Source organism: Saccostrea cucullata, unplaced genomic scaffold (assembly GCF_032062105.1).
Source record: "Saccostrea cucullata isolate Sc308-1 unplaced genomic scaffold, CSIRO_AGI_Scuc_v1 ctg55, whole genome shotgun sequence".
Classification (NCBI taxonomy): Eukaryota; Metazoa; Mollusca; class Bivalvia; order Ostreida; family Ostreidae; genus Saccostrea; species Saccostrea cuccullata.
In genome coordinates, this window is record NW_026937638.1 from 487,831 (window position 1) to 506,415 (window position 18,585).

The following is an 18,585-nucleotide window of genomic DNA, read 5'->3' on the forward strand; positions in this document are numbered from 1 at the left end:
TGAATCAAAGGCAGCTCTTTGATTAAATGATTAAAACAATAACAAGGTTAAAGTCTTCATAAATAACAGTATACAATCAATGTATTGTATGTATGGCACATCTAAAGAACTCTCGGTCCTCAACCAAAGTCCACCTGGTAATAAGTCATGAATATGGATGTGGTCATATTGCACATAATTAAGACAACTCAGAAAAGGAAAAAGGATTATTTTTAAATTCCGTCCTAACATCTGAACATCATTTGCAATGTAAAGAAAGTCTCATTGGATTTCTTACCCTTGAAAGATGACTTTGGTTCATTTCATGCCTTAGAAAAACCAACAAGGGTCAACATTTAATGACTTGAGCCAGTAAATTCTACTTTACATTCCTCTGGCTGTGTCACTTCTGTCATGTCTACTTTGATCTCATTGACATTAATTAATCCCCCTGAAACCGCTAGGTCATTATCTTCCATGGATTCTTTATCCAGACTTCTTATTGTTACAGGAAAGGCAGTTACAGGTACTTCTTTGGGAACCTATCAAAAAAAAATCATAATGCTTTATACAGTAAAACTCGGTTATAACGAAGTCGCTGGGACCTATAAATTCACTTCGCTATATCCGTAATTCGTTATAACCGTATAAGAAATTCATTAAATTTATATAGCTGGGGATCCAAAATGACTTCGCTATATCCGTGAATTCGCTATATCCGTGTTCGTACTAAACGAGTTTTACTGTAATCTGTTAATCTATCACACGAATACATCATAGAATATACATATTACAGACTCTGAGGACTAAAGCACCAGGTACCACTGGTCCTAAAGTAAAGAAAAATTCCAAGAATAATATACACGTTATATTTAACATTACAGACTTAGTCCTAGCTAGAGCTTAACCATGGTCAGAAATTTCACAAGTTTAGAAAAGAGTTCTTTGTTCACAGTACATCACCTTACTTTAAATTTTGAATACGTTAATTGACTTTTGTACACATACAGTATTTCTATGTACCGGGTATATAACTTTGATCACACGCAGTGGCCCATCCCTAATCTGAGGGTCATGTTGTTCTGCGGTGTCCATGTTCACTCTTTCTCCAGAAGTAATATTGAGTTCTCCTGCAGTTCCTTCCAATTTTCCTGCAAAATTAAACCATTCATTATTTAACTATATTAACTGGAGAAACTATATTGTAAATCACACAGTGTTAGAGGTAAATGTTTTTGTTAATGATATTTATTGCAATACTGAGACATCCCAATCTCAATTTGTTTTTCCTTCTACAAGTCAATGAAAGTCTCCCAGTTATAGCTCCAAACTGAATACAGTCCAACCTGCTTATAGTGAAGTGCCAGGGATGAAAAGTCTTGGTTCATTATAAATAATTCATTATATCCATTCAGTTCAAGCCAATTTTCAAAGTCACCCTTAAATACATAAAAACTCCAATGTTTCACTAACAGCAGGTCAGTGAGTTACTAAATATTCAGTCAGAAATAAGTAGATGTTACAAGGTTTTTGAACTACTGTACAGCAGGAAATTAACTCGCGGAGTTAATATTCACAATATTTGTGGAAAAAGAAAAGGTAGAACGATTAATTTTGCCATCTAGTAGACAGGCGATGTAATTATTTAATAAAACATGCTTGTTCAATGTCACCCATGCCAATCACATAGTCATTGCATTTAATCAAGGCACTTGCGTAGTAAACAGAGTCAAGACAATTAATTAATTTTAATTATGTGATTAAAAGTTCAACATTTTGACTACAGTACATTTTTTTCTGCTTTGGACCCGGAAATAAATATTAAATCTGCATAACATTGTTTTGACTTAAAATCAGGATCAGTGCGGTGTTTCTATGGCATAGACTACATATATCTTACCATACAAAGGGCTCATGATAGGTATGACCAGACCAGGTGTTTACTCCGCCCAGGCACCTGATCTCATCTCTGATATTTCAAGGGGACTCTTTTTGCTCTCTTTATGAATCATATTTTGTACTGGATTGAAACTGATCAGTGTTCATTATCCTTTATATCCTCAACTTAAATCTCATCCATTTCAATTAGCAACAGGAAATTCAGTGAAAATCTGTCAGTGTGTTGAAAGTTTGACCATTACAATATGTTAGAAATATTGCATATAAGTTAATATATAAGTTTATTCATTCATTGCATCTGTACTTTTTCATGTGATGTCACAGTGTTTTCCTTTTAAAAGGTACAAATCAACATGATTTAATCATCCTTTTTATATTAGGGCAAACCTCGAAAGTAAAGATCAATTCTAGATTAGTAGGACCCTGATAAGGTAAAAACCATTATTAATTCAGACTCTAGATAACCAGTTCTTATGCAATATATTTTCATTCATGAGCCCTTGATCTAATGAGTAACAATGCTACATTTTACATTTTTCAGTAGTGATACATGTTCTTCGAAATAACAAATAAAATGTCCAATATTTGAATACTGTGAAAAGTTAAAGCATCCTGTATTAAGAGTCCACCTGTCATATGTGAACTTTTTGTTTTCTCTCTTTGAGGGTCCCTTCAATACAGGTTTGACTGTATGACAATTTACTTGATTTCTCTCTACATACAAATTTCTTTAGCTCTAGAATGTGTAGAACACCACAGTACCTGCTGTTGTATGGGCACCAGGTTGACTGTAAGCATGCTCTAATTCACTTGAAAATGGATTCTCTCTCCTGTATAGCTTTTTAACAACAAGTGTGTAACTCCTATCTGTGTGATTGGGAGAGGTAGAACGTGACCTGGAAATCCATAAAATATTTATATAACATATTTTCTTTCGCTCGTCATTGAAAGTAAAACACTTGGGTACATAACTGTCTGAAACATTAAAAAATATAAAATGAGGCCAAGTGCGCTACTTTTGGGTTGTGACTCAAAAACTAATTACCCGGTAATAATTATATACCTTTTACGCCGCACAAAAGTATCTTGCAGTCTTCTCAACTGATCATTTGATAGCTTTTCATTGAGCCTCCAAAATAAAACTTTCTGAAATGAATCCTTAACCTTTGGAACCTTCACAAAGCAGCTTCGAGCATACAATACATGACGTAATGTATTCTACAAGTAAATAATGAGAACCAACAAGGGGCCCATGGCCACATCGCTCACCTAAACACTTTGGCTACAGAAAAGCAAAAATCAGTTCATAAAATTAATGAAAAGCTAAAGTAGCAGGGATAGACATTAACTTTTATTATCACTTGTCTTTCGGGCGAGTGAACTACAATTTTGATTTGCCTGAGTGCAAAACTTCATTGCCCCAAAATTATTTCAAAAAGAAAATCATTGCAGTTACTGTATCTTAATTTATTGTTTGTAAATATTCCAGAGTGATGTATTAATTTATATTTTAAAATTATCTGCCAGAAAAATGTTGATGTGACAGTGATGCTACATTTGTAAATTTCCTGTCATTTACTATCCTGAAAACACATACAGCTAGCCAATTCAGGAATATTATTTCCTTACGATTTACTTTGAAATTTTAATTTTCCCCTAAAAAATTGAGGTAGTGCTAAAGGAAAACAGATGAATCAATACATCATGCAACAAGAATAAATGGTGTTCTTCATATTCTGTGAGTGAATAAAGAATCTATAAGTGTATTCTAATATATGTGTGTGACCGTTAGTGTTAGAGCAGATACTTATTCAATTTTTAATTTAGATCGGACTCTGATCAAACCACATGTGACACTCGGTACATCTAGACTTTGACATCACATGAAGTCATGTGCAAGTTGGTTTACCAAACTGAAACTTGAAATGTGCTGACTTTAAATGAAGAACATTTTATTTATCAACATCCCAGATTCCTACCGAGGGATTCTGAATGTAAAAACAATGTCCTGTTTTTGGTGGAAATCAAGTGTTAAATTTATTGTGTTGTTTGTAAACTTATGTAAGCTTCAAAAATGTTTCTATAAGAAATATCCACTAGCCCAATTGGACAAGTACATTTATTGTATTACTTGCCCAAACTGAAAATTGTCCTGGGCAATCAGACAAGCATTAGTCTCAATTCCTGAGTGGTACAAAGCATCCTCCCAAATTTAATTAAGATTTTTGTCTAAATATTTTAGTAAAAATCTCTGCATCATATATGCATGAAAATATTTACTTCCTCCTAAAACATTTCTAAAAGGTCGATCACCATGACAAAGAAAAAATACAAAAAATTACATTTCAAAAATCAGGTTCAATATTGTTGTTTGAATGAAAGCAATTTATTAACCTACATTAAAAAAATTTTAAGTATTAAAGAATAAATCTTAGCTTTAACCCTTTAAAATTTATTTGGACTTGGTTTTGATAAAAATGCTGAAGATGAATATCAAAAGTCATGCATGTATTTCCCTCAATATCTCAGATATATTTGTATCATAAATACCTTCCAGTTTACATCTGTCATTCTGTAGTATGCGTAAGTATTCCTTATATATTCACATATGCCATTTAGTGTTATTTGGTGGTCGTCTGTAGACATAATGGCCTGATATATTAACTGAGATAAAGAATAAGGTGGCTTTAAGTCAATGTCAGACCTATCCTCAATACACGGATCACTACTTCTAGAAATGGCTGCTGTGTTCTGTGCAATGTCAGAAGTATGCTGTGAAGTGGCTTTCTGCTGGAACGTGCTGTGCTGTGCAGTGGCAGGAGTATGCTGTGAAGTAGCTTTCTGCTGGGATGTGGTGTTCTGTGCAATGGCAGGAGTATGCTGTGAAGTGGCTTTCTGCTGGGACGTGGTGTTCTGTGCAATGGCAGAAGTATGCTGTGAAGTGGCTTTCTGCTGGGATGTGCTGTGCTGTTCAATGGAAAGAGTATGCTGTGAAGTGACTTTCTGCTGTAAAGTGGTTTTCTGTTTCTGCTGAGATGTGATGTTATGTACAACGGCAGGAGTATGCTGTGAAGTGGCTTTCTGTAGGGGTGTGGTGTTCTGTGCAATGGGACGAGTATTCTGTGAAGTTACTTTTTGCTGGGACATGCTGTGCTGTGCAATGGCAGGAGTATTCTGTGAAGTAACTTTCTGCTGAGATGTGGTGTTCTGTGCAATGGCAGCAGTATGCTGTAAAGTGGCTTTCTGCTGGGACGTGCTGTGCTGTGCAATGGCAGGAGTATTCTGTGAAGTGGCTTTCTGCTGGAAAGTGCTGTGCTGTGCAATGGCAGGAGTATGCTGTAAAGTGGCTTTCTGCTGGAAAGTGCTGTGCTGTGCAGTGGCAGGAGTATTCTGTGAAGTGGCTTTCTGCTGGGACGTGGTGTTCTGTGCAATGGCAGAAGTATGCTGTGAAGTGGCTTTCTGCTGGAACGTGCTGTGCTGTGCATTGGCAGGAGTATGCTGTGAAGTAGCTTTCTGCTGGGATGTGGTGTTCTGTGCAATGGCAGGAGTATGCTGTGAAGTGGCTTTCTGCTGGGACATGGTGTTCTGTGCAATGGCAGAAGTATGCTGTGAAGTGGCTCTCTGCTGGAACATGCTGTGCTGTGCATTGGCAGGAGTATGCTGTGAAGTGGCTTTCTGCTGGAAAGTGCTGTGCTGTACAATGGCAGAAGTATGCTGTGAAGTGGCTTTCTGCTGGAAAGTGTTGTGCTGTACAATGGCAGAAGTATGCTGTGAAGTGGCTCTCTGCTGGGATGTGCTGTGCTGTTCAATGGAAGGAGTATGCTGTGAAGTGGCTTTCTGCTGGGATGTGCTGTGCTGTTCAATGGAAAGAGTATGCTGTGAAGTGACTTTCTGCTGTAAAGTGGTTTTCTGTTTCTGCTGAGATGTGATGTTATATACAACGGCAGGAGTATGCTGTGAAGTGGCTTTCTGTAGGGGTGTGGTGTTCTGTGCAATGGGAGGAGTATTCTGTGAAGTTACTTTTTGCTGGGACGTGCTGTGCTGTGCAATGGCAGGAGTATTCTGTGAAGTAACTTTCTGCTGAGATGTGGTGTTCTGTGCAATGGCAGCAGTATGCTGTAAAGTGGCTTTCTGCTGGGACGTGCTGTGCTGTGCAATGGCAGGAGTATTCTGTGAAGTGGCTTTCTGCTGGAAAGTGCTGTGCTGTGCAATGGCAGGAGTATGCTGTAAAGTGGCTTTCTGCTGGAAAGTGCTGTGCTGTGCAGTGGCAGGAGTATTCTGTGAAGTGGCTTTCTGCTGGGATGTGATGTTCTGTGCAGTGGCAGGAGTATTCTGTAAAGTGGCATTCTGCTGGAAAGTGCTGTTCTGTGCTATGGCAGGAGTATGCTGTGAAGTGGCTTTCTGCTGTAATGTGGTGTTTTGTGCAATGGCTGGAGGATTATCCCTTTGGGAGGGAAGCACAGTCTTTGGAGTGACTACGTATACAGGGCTCTCTGTTTTGACACAATTAAACACTTTTATCACAGTTTTCTGACTAGGATACTGGCTTGTGCTGACTTCTTTAAAAGAAAAAGGGGTGCCAGCCCTGCAAAAGAAACATTTTCATTATAGTTATTTATTTTCAGTTTTAATTCAGCATATTTGATGTACAGTAGTTGATGGCTTAATATAATCTTTGTAAAACTAACAAAATTATAGTTTACAACTGTAAATTGTAGTTTACAACTGTAGACTATACTTCAAAGCTCCTAAGAAGAAGAAGGACTTTAATTAAGCTCAAAAAATACTTTTCATTCAATTTTTTTTCCATATTTTATAAATTTTTAATTTAGTATGTCCCACATACTTTAAAGCAGTAATATCAATAGGTTTCTATTGAATACTCCACATTAAAAACAGAGCTTACAACAACTCAAATTATACTTATCTATATTCACAAACAAAACTGGTATAGATTTAAGTATAAAAAGTGGCTAATGACAAAAATTATCGTTGCATATTCATGCATAATTATGCGTAAGTAAATTATAACATTATGCGTAATTGAAGATTCTAGGTTATATAGTTTTTGTTGTGTCCGTCCGTCTGTCTAGCAGTCCATCTGTCTGTTTGTCTGCATAAACTTGAACCTTGCTTATAACTTTTGATTGAGTGGAGCTATGCATGACTCTCATATTTCACAACTGTATCCCTTGTGATAAGACCTTTCTTTGGGTACCAACAAATTTTACCTTTTGACCTTGACCTTGGAGTTTGACACACTTTAACACAAAACTTCTAAACTTTACTTTGGCATATCTTTAGAACAGTAGATACTATAAATTGCATCTTCACATATGTTTTCTTTGTGACAAGACCTTTCATTGGATACCAATATCTTTGACCTTTTGACCTTGACCTTGCAGATTTATATGTAATCCTTGTGGAAAGACCTTTCTTTATAAACCAACAACTTTGATCCTTTGACCTTGACCCTAGAGTTTGACCTACCTTTCAAAAACTTATAATTGGCCATTAATTTTGAACAGTTGTGCCAGGGCTTTCATATTTTACAATTGTATTTTTTGTGAGAAGACCTTCCTTTGGGTAACAACATATCTAGTTTGCATTTTAGAAAAGTTTAATCTTCGCTATGTTGCAATAATGGGGCATCATTGTTTCACAAACATATCATGTCTTATGATGCAATTGAATAGTTTCCATTGTTAAAATATATTATTATACCTCTACTGTAATTACTCTATATAAAATTAATACCATTAAACTGTCTATTTCCCGGAGAAGAGACTATTGCCCTCATCTGAAGACTACTCCCTGGAAAATCAGAGCTACTCCCTGAAACTACTCCCTCATGAATATTTATTAATAATTTTAACCAATCAAAGTGTTCAGTGGGCGGAGCGTTCAAGGAATCTCGAGTCTGTGACGTCATGTTATTAGCAATGTAACTATGACGTCAAAACATTTCGACATGCGATGTCAAAATCATATTTGAATTCTAGCAAAATGAAGAAAACGATAATTCTTCGAAATGTCAGTGAAAATACTTTTTAAAAATAATTTAATTTTTTTAGGACACGATGCATTACTTATCACACAATTTGTTAAACCGCATGCATTTGTAATTATGCCTCTACAGTGTTTTTTTTTTAATGTCGGAATATCTGGTAAAAAAAAGTAAATAGCCTACGATTGTTTCAGTATAATAAAACAGTTATGGAATGGGAACTCAGGAAATAGCAAATTTATGGTTCCCCTCGTCAGGAAACTATTTCCCTCGGCGGCCGCCTCGGGAAATAGTTTCCTCCATCGGGGAACCATATATTTGCTATTTCCCTCGTACCCATTCCATAACTGTATAATATTTGATAAAAACATCTTAAATACTTAAGATATTTTTATCAAACCTCATTATCTGATGCATATTGATAAGAGCTATTTAAATGCATCATAAAATTTTGGAAGGTCTTGTCACAGTGAATACACATGTGAAGTATGAAAACCCTAGCACCAACTGTTCAAAACTTATGACCAATGTTAAACTTAAGTTTGAAATTTTTGGGGGAAAGTGGTTCAAACTCCACGGTCAAGGTCAGAACTCAGAAGGTCAAATTTTGAGGTACCTAAGAAAGGCCTTGTCACAATGAATACACCTGTGGAATAGGAAAGCCATAGCCCTCCCAAAGTTATGGGCAAGGTTCAAGTTTTTGCAGACAAACAGACAAATAGAATAACAGATAGATGGACAATTGGACAGGGCTAAACAATATACCCCTGGTTCTTTGATTACAGGGGCAAAAATAGTTTTTAACATTGTATAGAGGTGACTAAAAAATCCTGTGATTGGACACCAGTTTAATCAAAAATTTGTGTTTGTTTTTCAAAATTAAGCTGTCGTCATGAAATTTTAGGTAAACCAATTAACACTTTAATTCAATCAGATTAAGGCATTTATGTCTTAAAAAGTTGTTTATATGCCTTACTTTGGGTTGGTATCTGTTTCTGTAGGCTGGGCTTGCTGACATGGGATTTGGGTTTGCACTGAACTACTCTCAGGAGGTTGAGTTCTGGCTTCTTTTGCATGAAAAAAGCTAGAAAAAAAGCTCATATAATAATACACTGTATGACAGATGTGCCTCTATGTTCATGACAGAGTGTTTTATAAACTTTATGATATAATTGCAGTTCTTGGGATTTGGGGTTTCAAGAAAAAGTCCATTTTGTCACAACTAATATACATATTAATTTGTTACAATTTTCCTGCTCAGACTGGGAGCAACTAAGATTTTCTCCATGCATGCACACATACTACCAACGTGTCATTAATTCAAACAGATTGTGCTGCATATGGATCATTTTCCTTGTTTTGCATTGCATTTCCGACATTTAATTGTTTTTATTTTTCGACTTTTGATATCATACCATTTCCAACATTTTTTTTTTTTAATTTCAATAATTTTTGCAGAATACCTTTCTGTTCTTTTAATGGTAATGTCTAGCACACTGGTTCATGAGATTGATTGATTGTATGTTATTTTACATTCCATTTGAGAATTTTTCACTCAATGACATGTAGAGATGTTACCATATCCCTGTGAAGGGCTTCAAATTTTGACCTTTACGCAGCACATACGGCCATGGAGCAGTACTAGACATCTTCATTGTGCCAACACATGCAGTGACACAGGACCTCTGTTTTTAAGGTCTCATCCGAATGACCCGCAACTTTCACTTCTAAGTGCTGGGTGCATGCATGGCGAAGGAACAGTTGCTAGCCATTTTTTTTAACAACTTAGGTCAGTCGTGGCCGAGATTCGAACTCACGACCTCCTGCTCACGGAGCAAGTGCTCTACTGACTGAGTTACCGTGAAAGGTCTGCTTCTTGAGAAGATTTTTAAATACATGCAACCAATTTTCACCATTTCTCAGTTATCTTCCCTTGGAAGAGGGTGTGGCCCTTTATTTGAATAAACTTGAATTCTCTTTACCTAAGGATACTCTGTACCAAGTCTGGTTGAAATTGGCATAGTGGTTCTTGAGAAGAAGTAGCTACAATAAATAGCCCTCTAGCTCCTTTTTTTTTTGGGGGGGGGGGGGGAGAGAAAACATCACATTAACAAAATCGGAGAGGGCTACATTATTGCAGCTAGAGAAGAAGATGAAAATGAAGTTTACGACAACAGTGACGACAACGGCGACAGACGGGGAACAGACAAATCTTTGGCGAGCTTTTATTAGCAAAATAGAACATTTTGACAGGGTTAATTTACTTGAGCTAAGTTGAGGGGTGCTTAGACTGGCGTCAAACTTACAACTCCAGGAGAAACCCAGCCAACTTGTAATGAAAATCAAAGCCTAGATCCTTTCGAAGCCGGTTCCAAGTTTGGAAATGTTCTCCAATGTATACCCATTTATTACTTCGCTGTCTGTCAGCATTTAGCTTTCTTAATTTTCGAGCAGATTCAATACGACATCGCCACTCGTTCGACACCATCGTCATGTTTGTGACGGGTGTTTTCGCCCCAACTTCATGTTCGCGCCAAGTGATTTCGCCCCAATTATACCAATAATTTGATGGGAAATCGGAATTTGTTTCATAATCGATTGTCGGAAAAATCGGATACACTGTGATCGATTGATTTCAAACATTAAATTCTTTTTTAAATGAAAAAATAATTAGTTAAAATTTCTGGAGTGATTTAAAATATATTTTTGATATATTTTGTATCATTGGATTCATTTATCAGATTATTATTTAAGATTTAGTTTTTAAAGTAGAATGAGTCAAAAATCAACGGAATAATTTGCTTTTTTTCAATATTTTGATCAAATTAACCGATTATCAAAGTTATCATAGGCGCTCCCCATGTAATTCTGTAAGTGACGAAAGATACATATACCCCTCTACCACCATAAGAACAACCCCTACAGAATTACACGGGGAGCGCCTATGAAAATTATCATCGATCGTCTGTAATCTGGGACCGTGTCGATTAGATTGATTTAATCGATTAATCGGTACATCACTATTAAGCTGTAATTAAAACTATTGTCAGTTAAATCAAATACTATTTTGATCAAGCCATTCAACTGTACATTTTTTTTAAGTTCTCAAGTATTTATCTTAATTAAATTGTTATCATGGTTAGGGGACGATCATTTGATTCGAGAAGGAGGGGGAGAGGTTTTGAAAATAAATAATCTGTCCTCGATAATGTTGAAAATAAATAATCTGTCTTCGACTGGACAGGAAATGAATAACCTGTCCCTGCAAGACAACCCCACCCCCCTCCATTTAGAGTTGTCGACTTTGATTTTGATGTTTTCCTTTTTTTTTAATTTGCTAAATAGACTTTTTCAGTGAAGTAGGATATAAAGAATCTGCCCTCTGTCTTATTGGAAATAAATAATCTGTTCTTCGCTGACATGAAAATAAATAATCCGACTCGAAAAAAAAAAATCACAGACCCCCCCCCCCTTCAGAATCAAATAGCCGTCCCCTTATAGAACACTATATATAAGTCTTGCATTATTATACCCCCGCTTGAAAAGTGGGAGGGTATATAGTAATTAGGATGTTTCGCTTTAGGGTACACATCTCTTATTCGCAACTCCTCTATAGCTAATACCACTGAATGAATTTTGATGAGACTTTCACATAATCTTCATTACATATTGCCATTGTGTACCTTTGATCCAACGCATATTTTGGAATTCTCATCGCAAAACATGGACACTGCCATTATATTAATATGGGAGGCGGATCGAGTATCATTTAGTGTGCTCATTGCTCACAGTACCTCTAGTTTATTTGGATTTAAAAATTGATTTCAATTTTGATTGTATAGAGATGACATCGCAATTTTTTTCCCCTTCAAAATAATGTGACCAAAAGTAATTTGAAGGAAGAGGCCCAATGAGGGTATAGGTCCCCTGAGTATCATGTATTCTAACAACCATTCCAACAATTGAATTTGGTTAGTGTTTTAACCAGAGGCCATGAAATTCACAATTTTGAAAGAGGCACCATTGCTCATCAATTCATTTGCAGTGTATTATCAAAAGCCCCCCCCCCCCGGCAACCATGACCCAAGGGCCTTCAAATTCACCATTCTGGAAGTAGCACGCTTGCTCATTATAACTATTTACTAAGATCAAAAGCGAGAGAAGATTTTTAAACAAATTAATGCATTTTCACTATATAATTAACGGAGCCCCGCCCTAACACCAGAACCCCTGACACAGAGGCCACAAAATTCAAAAGTCTTGAAGAGCAACATTCCTTATCATAACAATGCATTTAGTTTGTTTGCATGATACCCAGGAGCAGAGGAGACGATTTTCAATCAAAGAAATAATTCATTTTCACTTATATAATCTAGCTGCAGAACTGTAGCTCTCCGACAAAAAATATATTGACAGACCGGAGAGCTACAGTGCCACTCATTTAAAAAAAAATGTATATTTATATTGCGCACAAAAAGTGCGCTGTTTCTCGATTTATTTGTCCATGTTATCTCAAAATATTATTAACCGTGTGTTCCTAACATCTTTCACTGTTTCCACGACAAAACATGCCTTATAATTGTTTAAAATATCCTCTAGGTCTTGAAATTGAGATAATTGAAAATGCCTATTTATACTGCCATTTAGGTTTAATTAAGCTAATTCGGTCCAGCGCGCTCATATAGATGGAAACTGTAAGAGAACTTGATAGAGGAGTAAGGATTTTTTTTTAAATCTTGCTTTTTTTGCAATTGAAGTAATAATTTGGAAGAATTAATCCAGAATCCTACGCACTTTTATGTGCGCAATAAATATACAGTTTTTTTTTTCAGTGGGTGGCACTGTAGCTCTCAGGTCTTTCAATAATTATTTTTTCGAAGAGCTACAGTTCTGCAGCCACATATAATCAGTAGAGGCCCGCCTTGAGACCAGTACCGTTGACCCTTGTGCCATGAATTTCACAATTTTGGTAGAGGGTCTCATTCTTATTACAATCGTGCCAACAGTTTGACTGCTTGACGTCCAGGAAAGATTTTTATGCACCCGGATCGATAGATCGAGGCGTATATTGTTTTTGTCCTGTCTATCTGTTTGTCTCCCTGTCTGTCTGTTGTCAACTTTAATTTTTGCAATAACTTTTGAACCGTGAAAGAGATAGAGACTTCATATTTGGCATGCATACTCCACTAATTAAGTTCTTTCAAATGACACCAAGGTCAATGACCTTTTGACCTTGACTGTGACCTGTATGCTAAAAATAGCTTTTTCGAACTTTGTTGCCGACGGGCACATAGTGTTTGACAGACACATCTTGTTTAAGATTGCATTAATTTTGGTGGTTTTAGTCCCAACCCACAGTCCCCAGGAAGAAGGACCAAGATTTTTACAATTTTTTCCCCGAAGTTCACCCATAGACGTTATATGCCACAGTTGGTTGAAACTGGACTAGCGCTTCCAGAGCGAATTTGAAAATGCTCAGCTGTTACGCACGACGACGGACGAAAACAGATAGAATAGGTCACCTAGATCATTCAGGTGACCTAAAAATATTTGCTGGATGATTGGGATTCTCTCTCCCTCTCTCTTAGTTTTTTATGCGCCCGGATAAGAGAATAGAAACTTCACATTTGGTATGCTTACTCCACTAATTAAGCTCTTTCAAATGACGTCAAGGTCAATGACCTGGTACCTTGACTGAGACCTATATGCTAAAGATAGCTTTTTCGAACTTTGTTGCTCTGGGTGGGTGCATAGTGTTTCACAAACACATCTTGTTTCTTTTTAGTTTCTTTCTTTTGTTTTTATGCCCCTGTAAATGAAATATCGGAATTATATAGTGTTTGCCCTGTCCGTCCGTCTGTCTAGCTGTCTGTTTGTCCGCAAATACTTGAACTTTGCCCATAACTTTTGACTCGATGGGACTATGGCTTTCATTTACTCGCGTGTATTCCTTATGTCAAGACATTTCTTTAGGTACCATCAGATTTGACCTTTTGACCTTGACATTATAGTTTGACATACTTTTACACCAAAATTCCAAACTTGTATACTTTGACCATAACTTTTGAACGGTTGATTCTAGAACTTCCATACTTCACATATGCATTTTTTTGGGAAAAGACCTTTTATGGGATACTAATAACTTTGACCTTTTGACCTTGACCTACTTTTAAAAAAACGTTATCATTGACCATAACCTTTGAACGGTAAGGGATAGGGCTTTCATACGTTACATATGTAATACTTGTGACAAGATCCTTCATTGGATACCAACAACTTTAACCTTTGACCTTGATCTGCTTTTCAACAAAAATTAACTTTTGAACGGTAAGGGCCAGGGTTTTCATACTTCACACATGTAATCCTTGTGACAAGATCTTTCACTGAATACCAACAATTTTACCCTTTGACCTTGACCTACCTTTCAAAACTTTAACCTTGTCCATAACCTTTGAGCGGTTTAGGCTAGGGTTTTCATACTTCCCATATGTAATCCTTGTGACGAGGCTTTCTTTACCAATAACCTCGACCTTTTGACCTTGACCCCAGAGTTTGACCTAACTAAAAAACGTTAACCTTGGCTATAATTTTTGAACAGGTACTGCTAGGGTCTTATAATTCACATTAAAATGTTGTATTTCTTGTGAGAAGGCATTACTTTGGGTATCAACATATCTGATTTGCATTTTAAAAACGTAACCTTTGCTATGTTGCCACATGGGGGCATCAGTGTTTCACAAACACGTCTTGTGTGTTTTTGTTTGTTTCTTGTTGTTTATGAAATGATTTATATGCACTTGTGTATAGGCAGCTATTATGTGCCTCTTAAAGATTTTTCGTGACATTCATTTTTGTGTCCTCCCCCCCTCTAATGAGGGGAAATTTAATCCCATTCATCTGTCAGTCTGTCCGCCATAAAAGCTTTAACCTTGGTCATATTTTTTGAATGAGAAGAGATAGGGCTTTCATATTACACATGTATATTACCTGTGACAAAACCTTTCTAAATATACCATAATATTTTGACCCCATGACCTTGGAGTTTGACCTTCATTTAAAAAATTAAACATTACATTGAATTGGCCATTACGTCTGAATGAGAAGAGATAGAGTTTTCATATTATATATGTTTATTATTTGTGACAAGACCTTTCCAAATACACTATGATTTTTTGACCCCGTGACCTTGAAATTTGACCAATTTTTCAAAAACTTTAACCTTGGTTATGATTTTTGAATGAGAAGAGATAGGGCTTTCATATTAGACCTGTGTAGTGTCTGTGACAGACCTTTCTAAATACATTAAGATTTTTGACCCCATGACCTTGACCTTGTGTGTATTGATTTGAAAATCAAGGAGTAAATACACTTTGGGCTAAAAAATTATCTGGAGCTCTGGTATGTGTTGGTTTTTTCTGGACAAACCTTTTTTCCTTTGGATTTTAAAATGACCCCATTCAGCGACCAGTTTCTAGTCTTAGTGTTGTCACTTGATACAGCATAGCCAATTTTTTTTTTCCATCTGTTACCCACAGCATTAAGTTTGGGTTGAAAAAGGTCAAGTGGTAATGGAAAGTGTTTTAAGTTAACTGACAACAGATAAGTTTACAGACAACACAACACAGTTAGGTGGATCCAGAAACAATATGATAAAATAAGCTCCTGAGCATTTTTCTCTCTCTTGCTATAGAAACCTCAGGTGACTAGTGCATTCATTTCCTTACACCAAACAAGATACTAATCTGGTAGTCTTTGCCTCATTTTACTGACACTCAATTATAACTATGCATTTATGTGTGCAATACAACATATCAATAACTTATAACAATGTTTTTCCAAATAAAATGTCCCTAGATTTTTGTCACTGACACCCTTCTGGGTGACAACTTTTAAAACCAGCATTTAAATTAAACTAAAATTTACAGACTGGTCAGTTTAGAATGTTAAGTTTGTTTTTACATTATTTTCTTATTAAAACAAAACATCCAAATTGTATAGCAAGGGAAAATAAAAGTAGTACTAATTCCAAATTTTTTGTCTGAAAAATAACACAAATCCTAAATGTAGACCTCTTCAGGATCAATTTTATCACTAAGAACTATTACCAATATCACTTGTAGGTAAAATGAAAAAAAAAACAAAAAACAAAACCCGAACACTTGTTGGATTAAAACAGTATGTTTATTTACATACTGACGATATTCTCAGCAGAAATCTGCTGTTTATACAACATGATTGATGACATACAAAATGAAATCATGTACACAGAGAAAGATGAATGATCCCATAAGGTCTGCCATTTGGACATGTTGGACTACCATTAAAATTACAGAAATTTAAACCAATATGTCTGTATTGATACATATTATATCTCTTGCAAAACATCGAGATTATGATCAGTCAGATATACATGTTTATGTGCAATCTTTGCTGTCTTTACTGGAAGAAAAAAATACTTTGTTCCTTCATGATTTTTAAGACACCACAACCTTGTCATCTCCAAAGTAATTAAATTACCATGTGGTTTGAAATTATTACAAGATCTTTAAATCAGTTATAATATATAGCATTTTTTCATGAAATATTTGTATCACATAACTTACTTCACTTTTAGATAAATATATTTTTCATCACAGCAAACAGATCAACTAAACCTTCATTTGCAGATGATCATGCAGTTTTTGTTCTTTCTGGAGAGAATGAGTTTAAGAAAAACAAGAGGCCCAGGGGCCACAGCGCTCACCTGAGCACATCAGCTAGGAAAAAACACATCAGATCAGAACTGAAAGTTAATTTAAGTTGGGGGGGGGGGGGGCTTGAATTTTAACCCCCAAGGGGATCATAATTTGAACGAACTAGAATCTACATTACCTGAGGATGATTCCATACAAATATTACTAATCCTGGCTTTGAAGTACTTGAAAAGAAGATTTTTAAAGATTTTTCCTATATATTCCTATGTAAAACTTTGATCGGCCATTTTGGCCCCGCCCTACCCCCGGGGGTCATGACTTGAACAAACTTGAATCTACTCTACCTGAGGATAATTTCACATGAGTTTCATCTTTCCTGTTTCAATGGTTCTTGAGAAAAAGATTTTTTAAGATTTTTCCTATATATTCCTATGTAAAACTTTGATCGGCCATTTTGGCCCCGCCCTACCCCCGGGGTCATGACTTGAACAAACTTGAATAGACACTACCTGAGGATGATTCCACATGAAATTCATCTTTCCTGGCCCAGTGGTTCTTGAGAAGAAGATTTTTAATGATTTTTCCTATATATTCCTATGTAAAACTTTGATTGGCCATTTTTGCCCCGCCCTACCCCCGGGGGTCATGACTTGAACAAACTTGAATCTACACTACCTCAGGATGATTCCACATGAGTTTCATCTTTCCTGTTTCAATGGTTCTTGAGAAGAAGATTTTTTAAGATTTTTCCTATATATTTTCTATGTAAAACTTTGATCGGCCATTTTGGCCCCGCCCTACCCCCGGGGGTCATGACTTGAACAAACTTGAATCTACACTACCTGAGGATGATTCCACATGAGTTTCATCTTTCCTGGCCCAGTGGTTCTTGAGAAGAAGATTTTTAATGATTTTTCCTATATATTCCTATGTAAAACTTTGATCGGCCATTTTGGCCCCGCCCTACCCCCGGGGGTCATGACTTGAACAAACTTGAATCTACACTACCTGAGGATGATTCCACATGAGTTTCATCTTTCCTGTTTCAATGGTTCTTGAGAAGAAGATTTTTTAAGATTTTTCCTATATATTTTCTATGTAAAACTTTGATCGGCCATTTTGGCCCCGCCCTACCCCCGGGGGTCATGACTTGAACAAATTTGAATCTACACTACCTGAGGATGATTCCACAGGAGTTTCATCTTTCCTGGCCCAGTGGTTCTTGAGAAGAAGATTTTTAATGATTTTTCCTATATATTCCTATGTAAAACTACGATCGGCCATTTTGGCTCCGCCCTACCCCCGGGGGTCATGACTTGAACAAACTTGAATCTACACTACCTCAGGATGATACCACATAAGTTTCATTTTTCCTGGCCCAGTGGTTCTTGAGAAGAAGATTTATAAAGATTTTTCCTATATATTCCTATGTAAAACTTTGATCGGCCATTTTGGCCCCGCCCTACCCCCGGGGGTCATGACTTGAACAAACTTGAATCTACACTACCTGAAGATGATTCCACATGAGTTTCATCTTTCCTGGCCCAGTGGTTCTTGAGAAGAAGATTTTTAAAGATTTGTTCTATATATTCCTATGTAAAACTTTGATCGGCCATTTTGGCCCCGCCCTACCCCCGGGGGTCATGACTTGAACAAACTTGAATCTACACTACCTGAGGATGATTCCACATGAGTTTCATCTTTCCTGGCCCAGTGGTTCTTGAGGAGAAGATTTTTTAAAAATGCCAATAATTTTTCTCTAAATCATGATTATCTCCCCTTGGAAAAGGGCGTGGCCCTTCATTTGAACAAACTTGAATCCCCTTCACCCAAGGATACTTTGTGCCAAGTTTAATTGAAATTGGCCCAGTGGTTCTTGAGAAGAAGATGAAAATGTGAAAAGTTTACGACAACGACAACGCCGACAACGACGACGACGACGACAACGCCGACAACGACAACGACAGACAACGGACAAATTGTGATCAGAAAAGCTCACTTGAGCCT

General features: G+C 36.6%; 1 protein-coding gene across 1 annotated transcript; it reads right to left on the reverse strand.

Annotated features, from left to right (window-relative positions):
* On the reverse strand, positions 1–10,387 carry LOC134248543 (mucin-3B-like). The gene is made up of 9 exons (XM_062730943.1): positions 10,192–10,387; positions 8,862–8,969; positions 5,899–6,463; positions 5,011–5,718; positions 4,429–4,830; positions 2,942–3,096; positions 2,641–2,774; positions 1,003–1,130; positions 1–521 (listed from the first exon to the last, which is right to left on the reverse strand). The coding sequence occupies exons 1-9, from the start codon at positions 10,377–10,379 to the stop codon at positions 336–338; spliced, it is 2,574 nt and encodes an 857-aa protein (XP_062586927.1). The 5' UTR covers positions 10,380–10,387; the 3' UTR covers positions 1–335.
* Between the last annotated feature and the right edge of the window lie 8,198 nt (positions 10,388–18,585).

Coding starts and splice junctions, on each gene's coding strand:
- LOC134248543 (XM_062730943.1), bottom strand. CDS start 10,379: ATGACGATGGTGTCGAACGAGTGGCGATGTCGTATTGAATCTGCTCGA. Junction 6,464..8,861: donor GAAACAGATACCAACCCAAA/GTAAGGCATATA, acceptor TTTCTTTTGCAG/GGCTGGCACCCCTTTTTCTT. Junction 3,097..4,428: donor TGACAGATGTAAACTGGAAG/GTATTTATGATA, acceptor ATTTACTTGTAG/AATACATTACGTCATGTATT.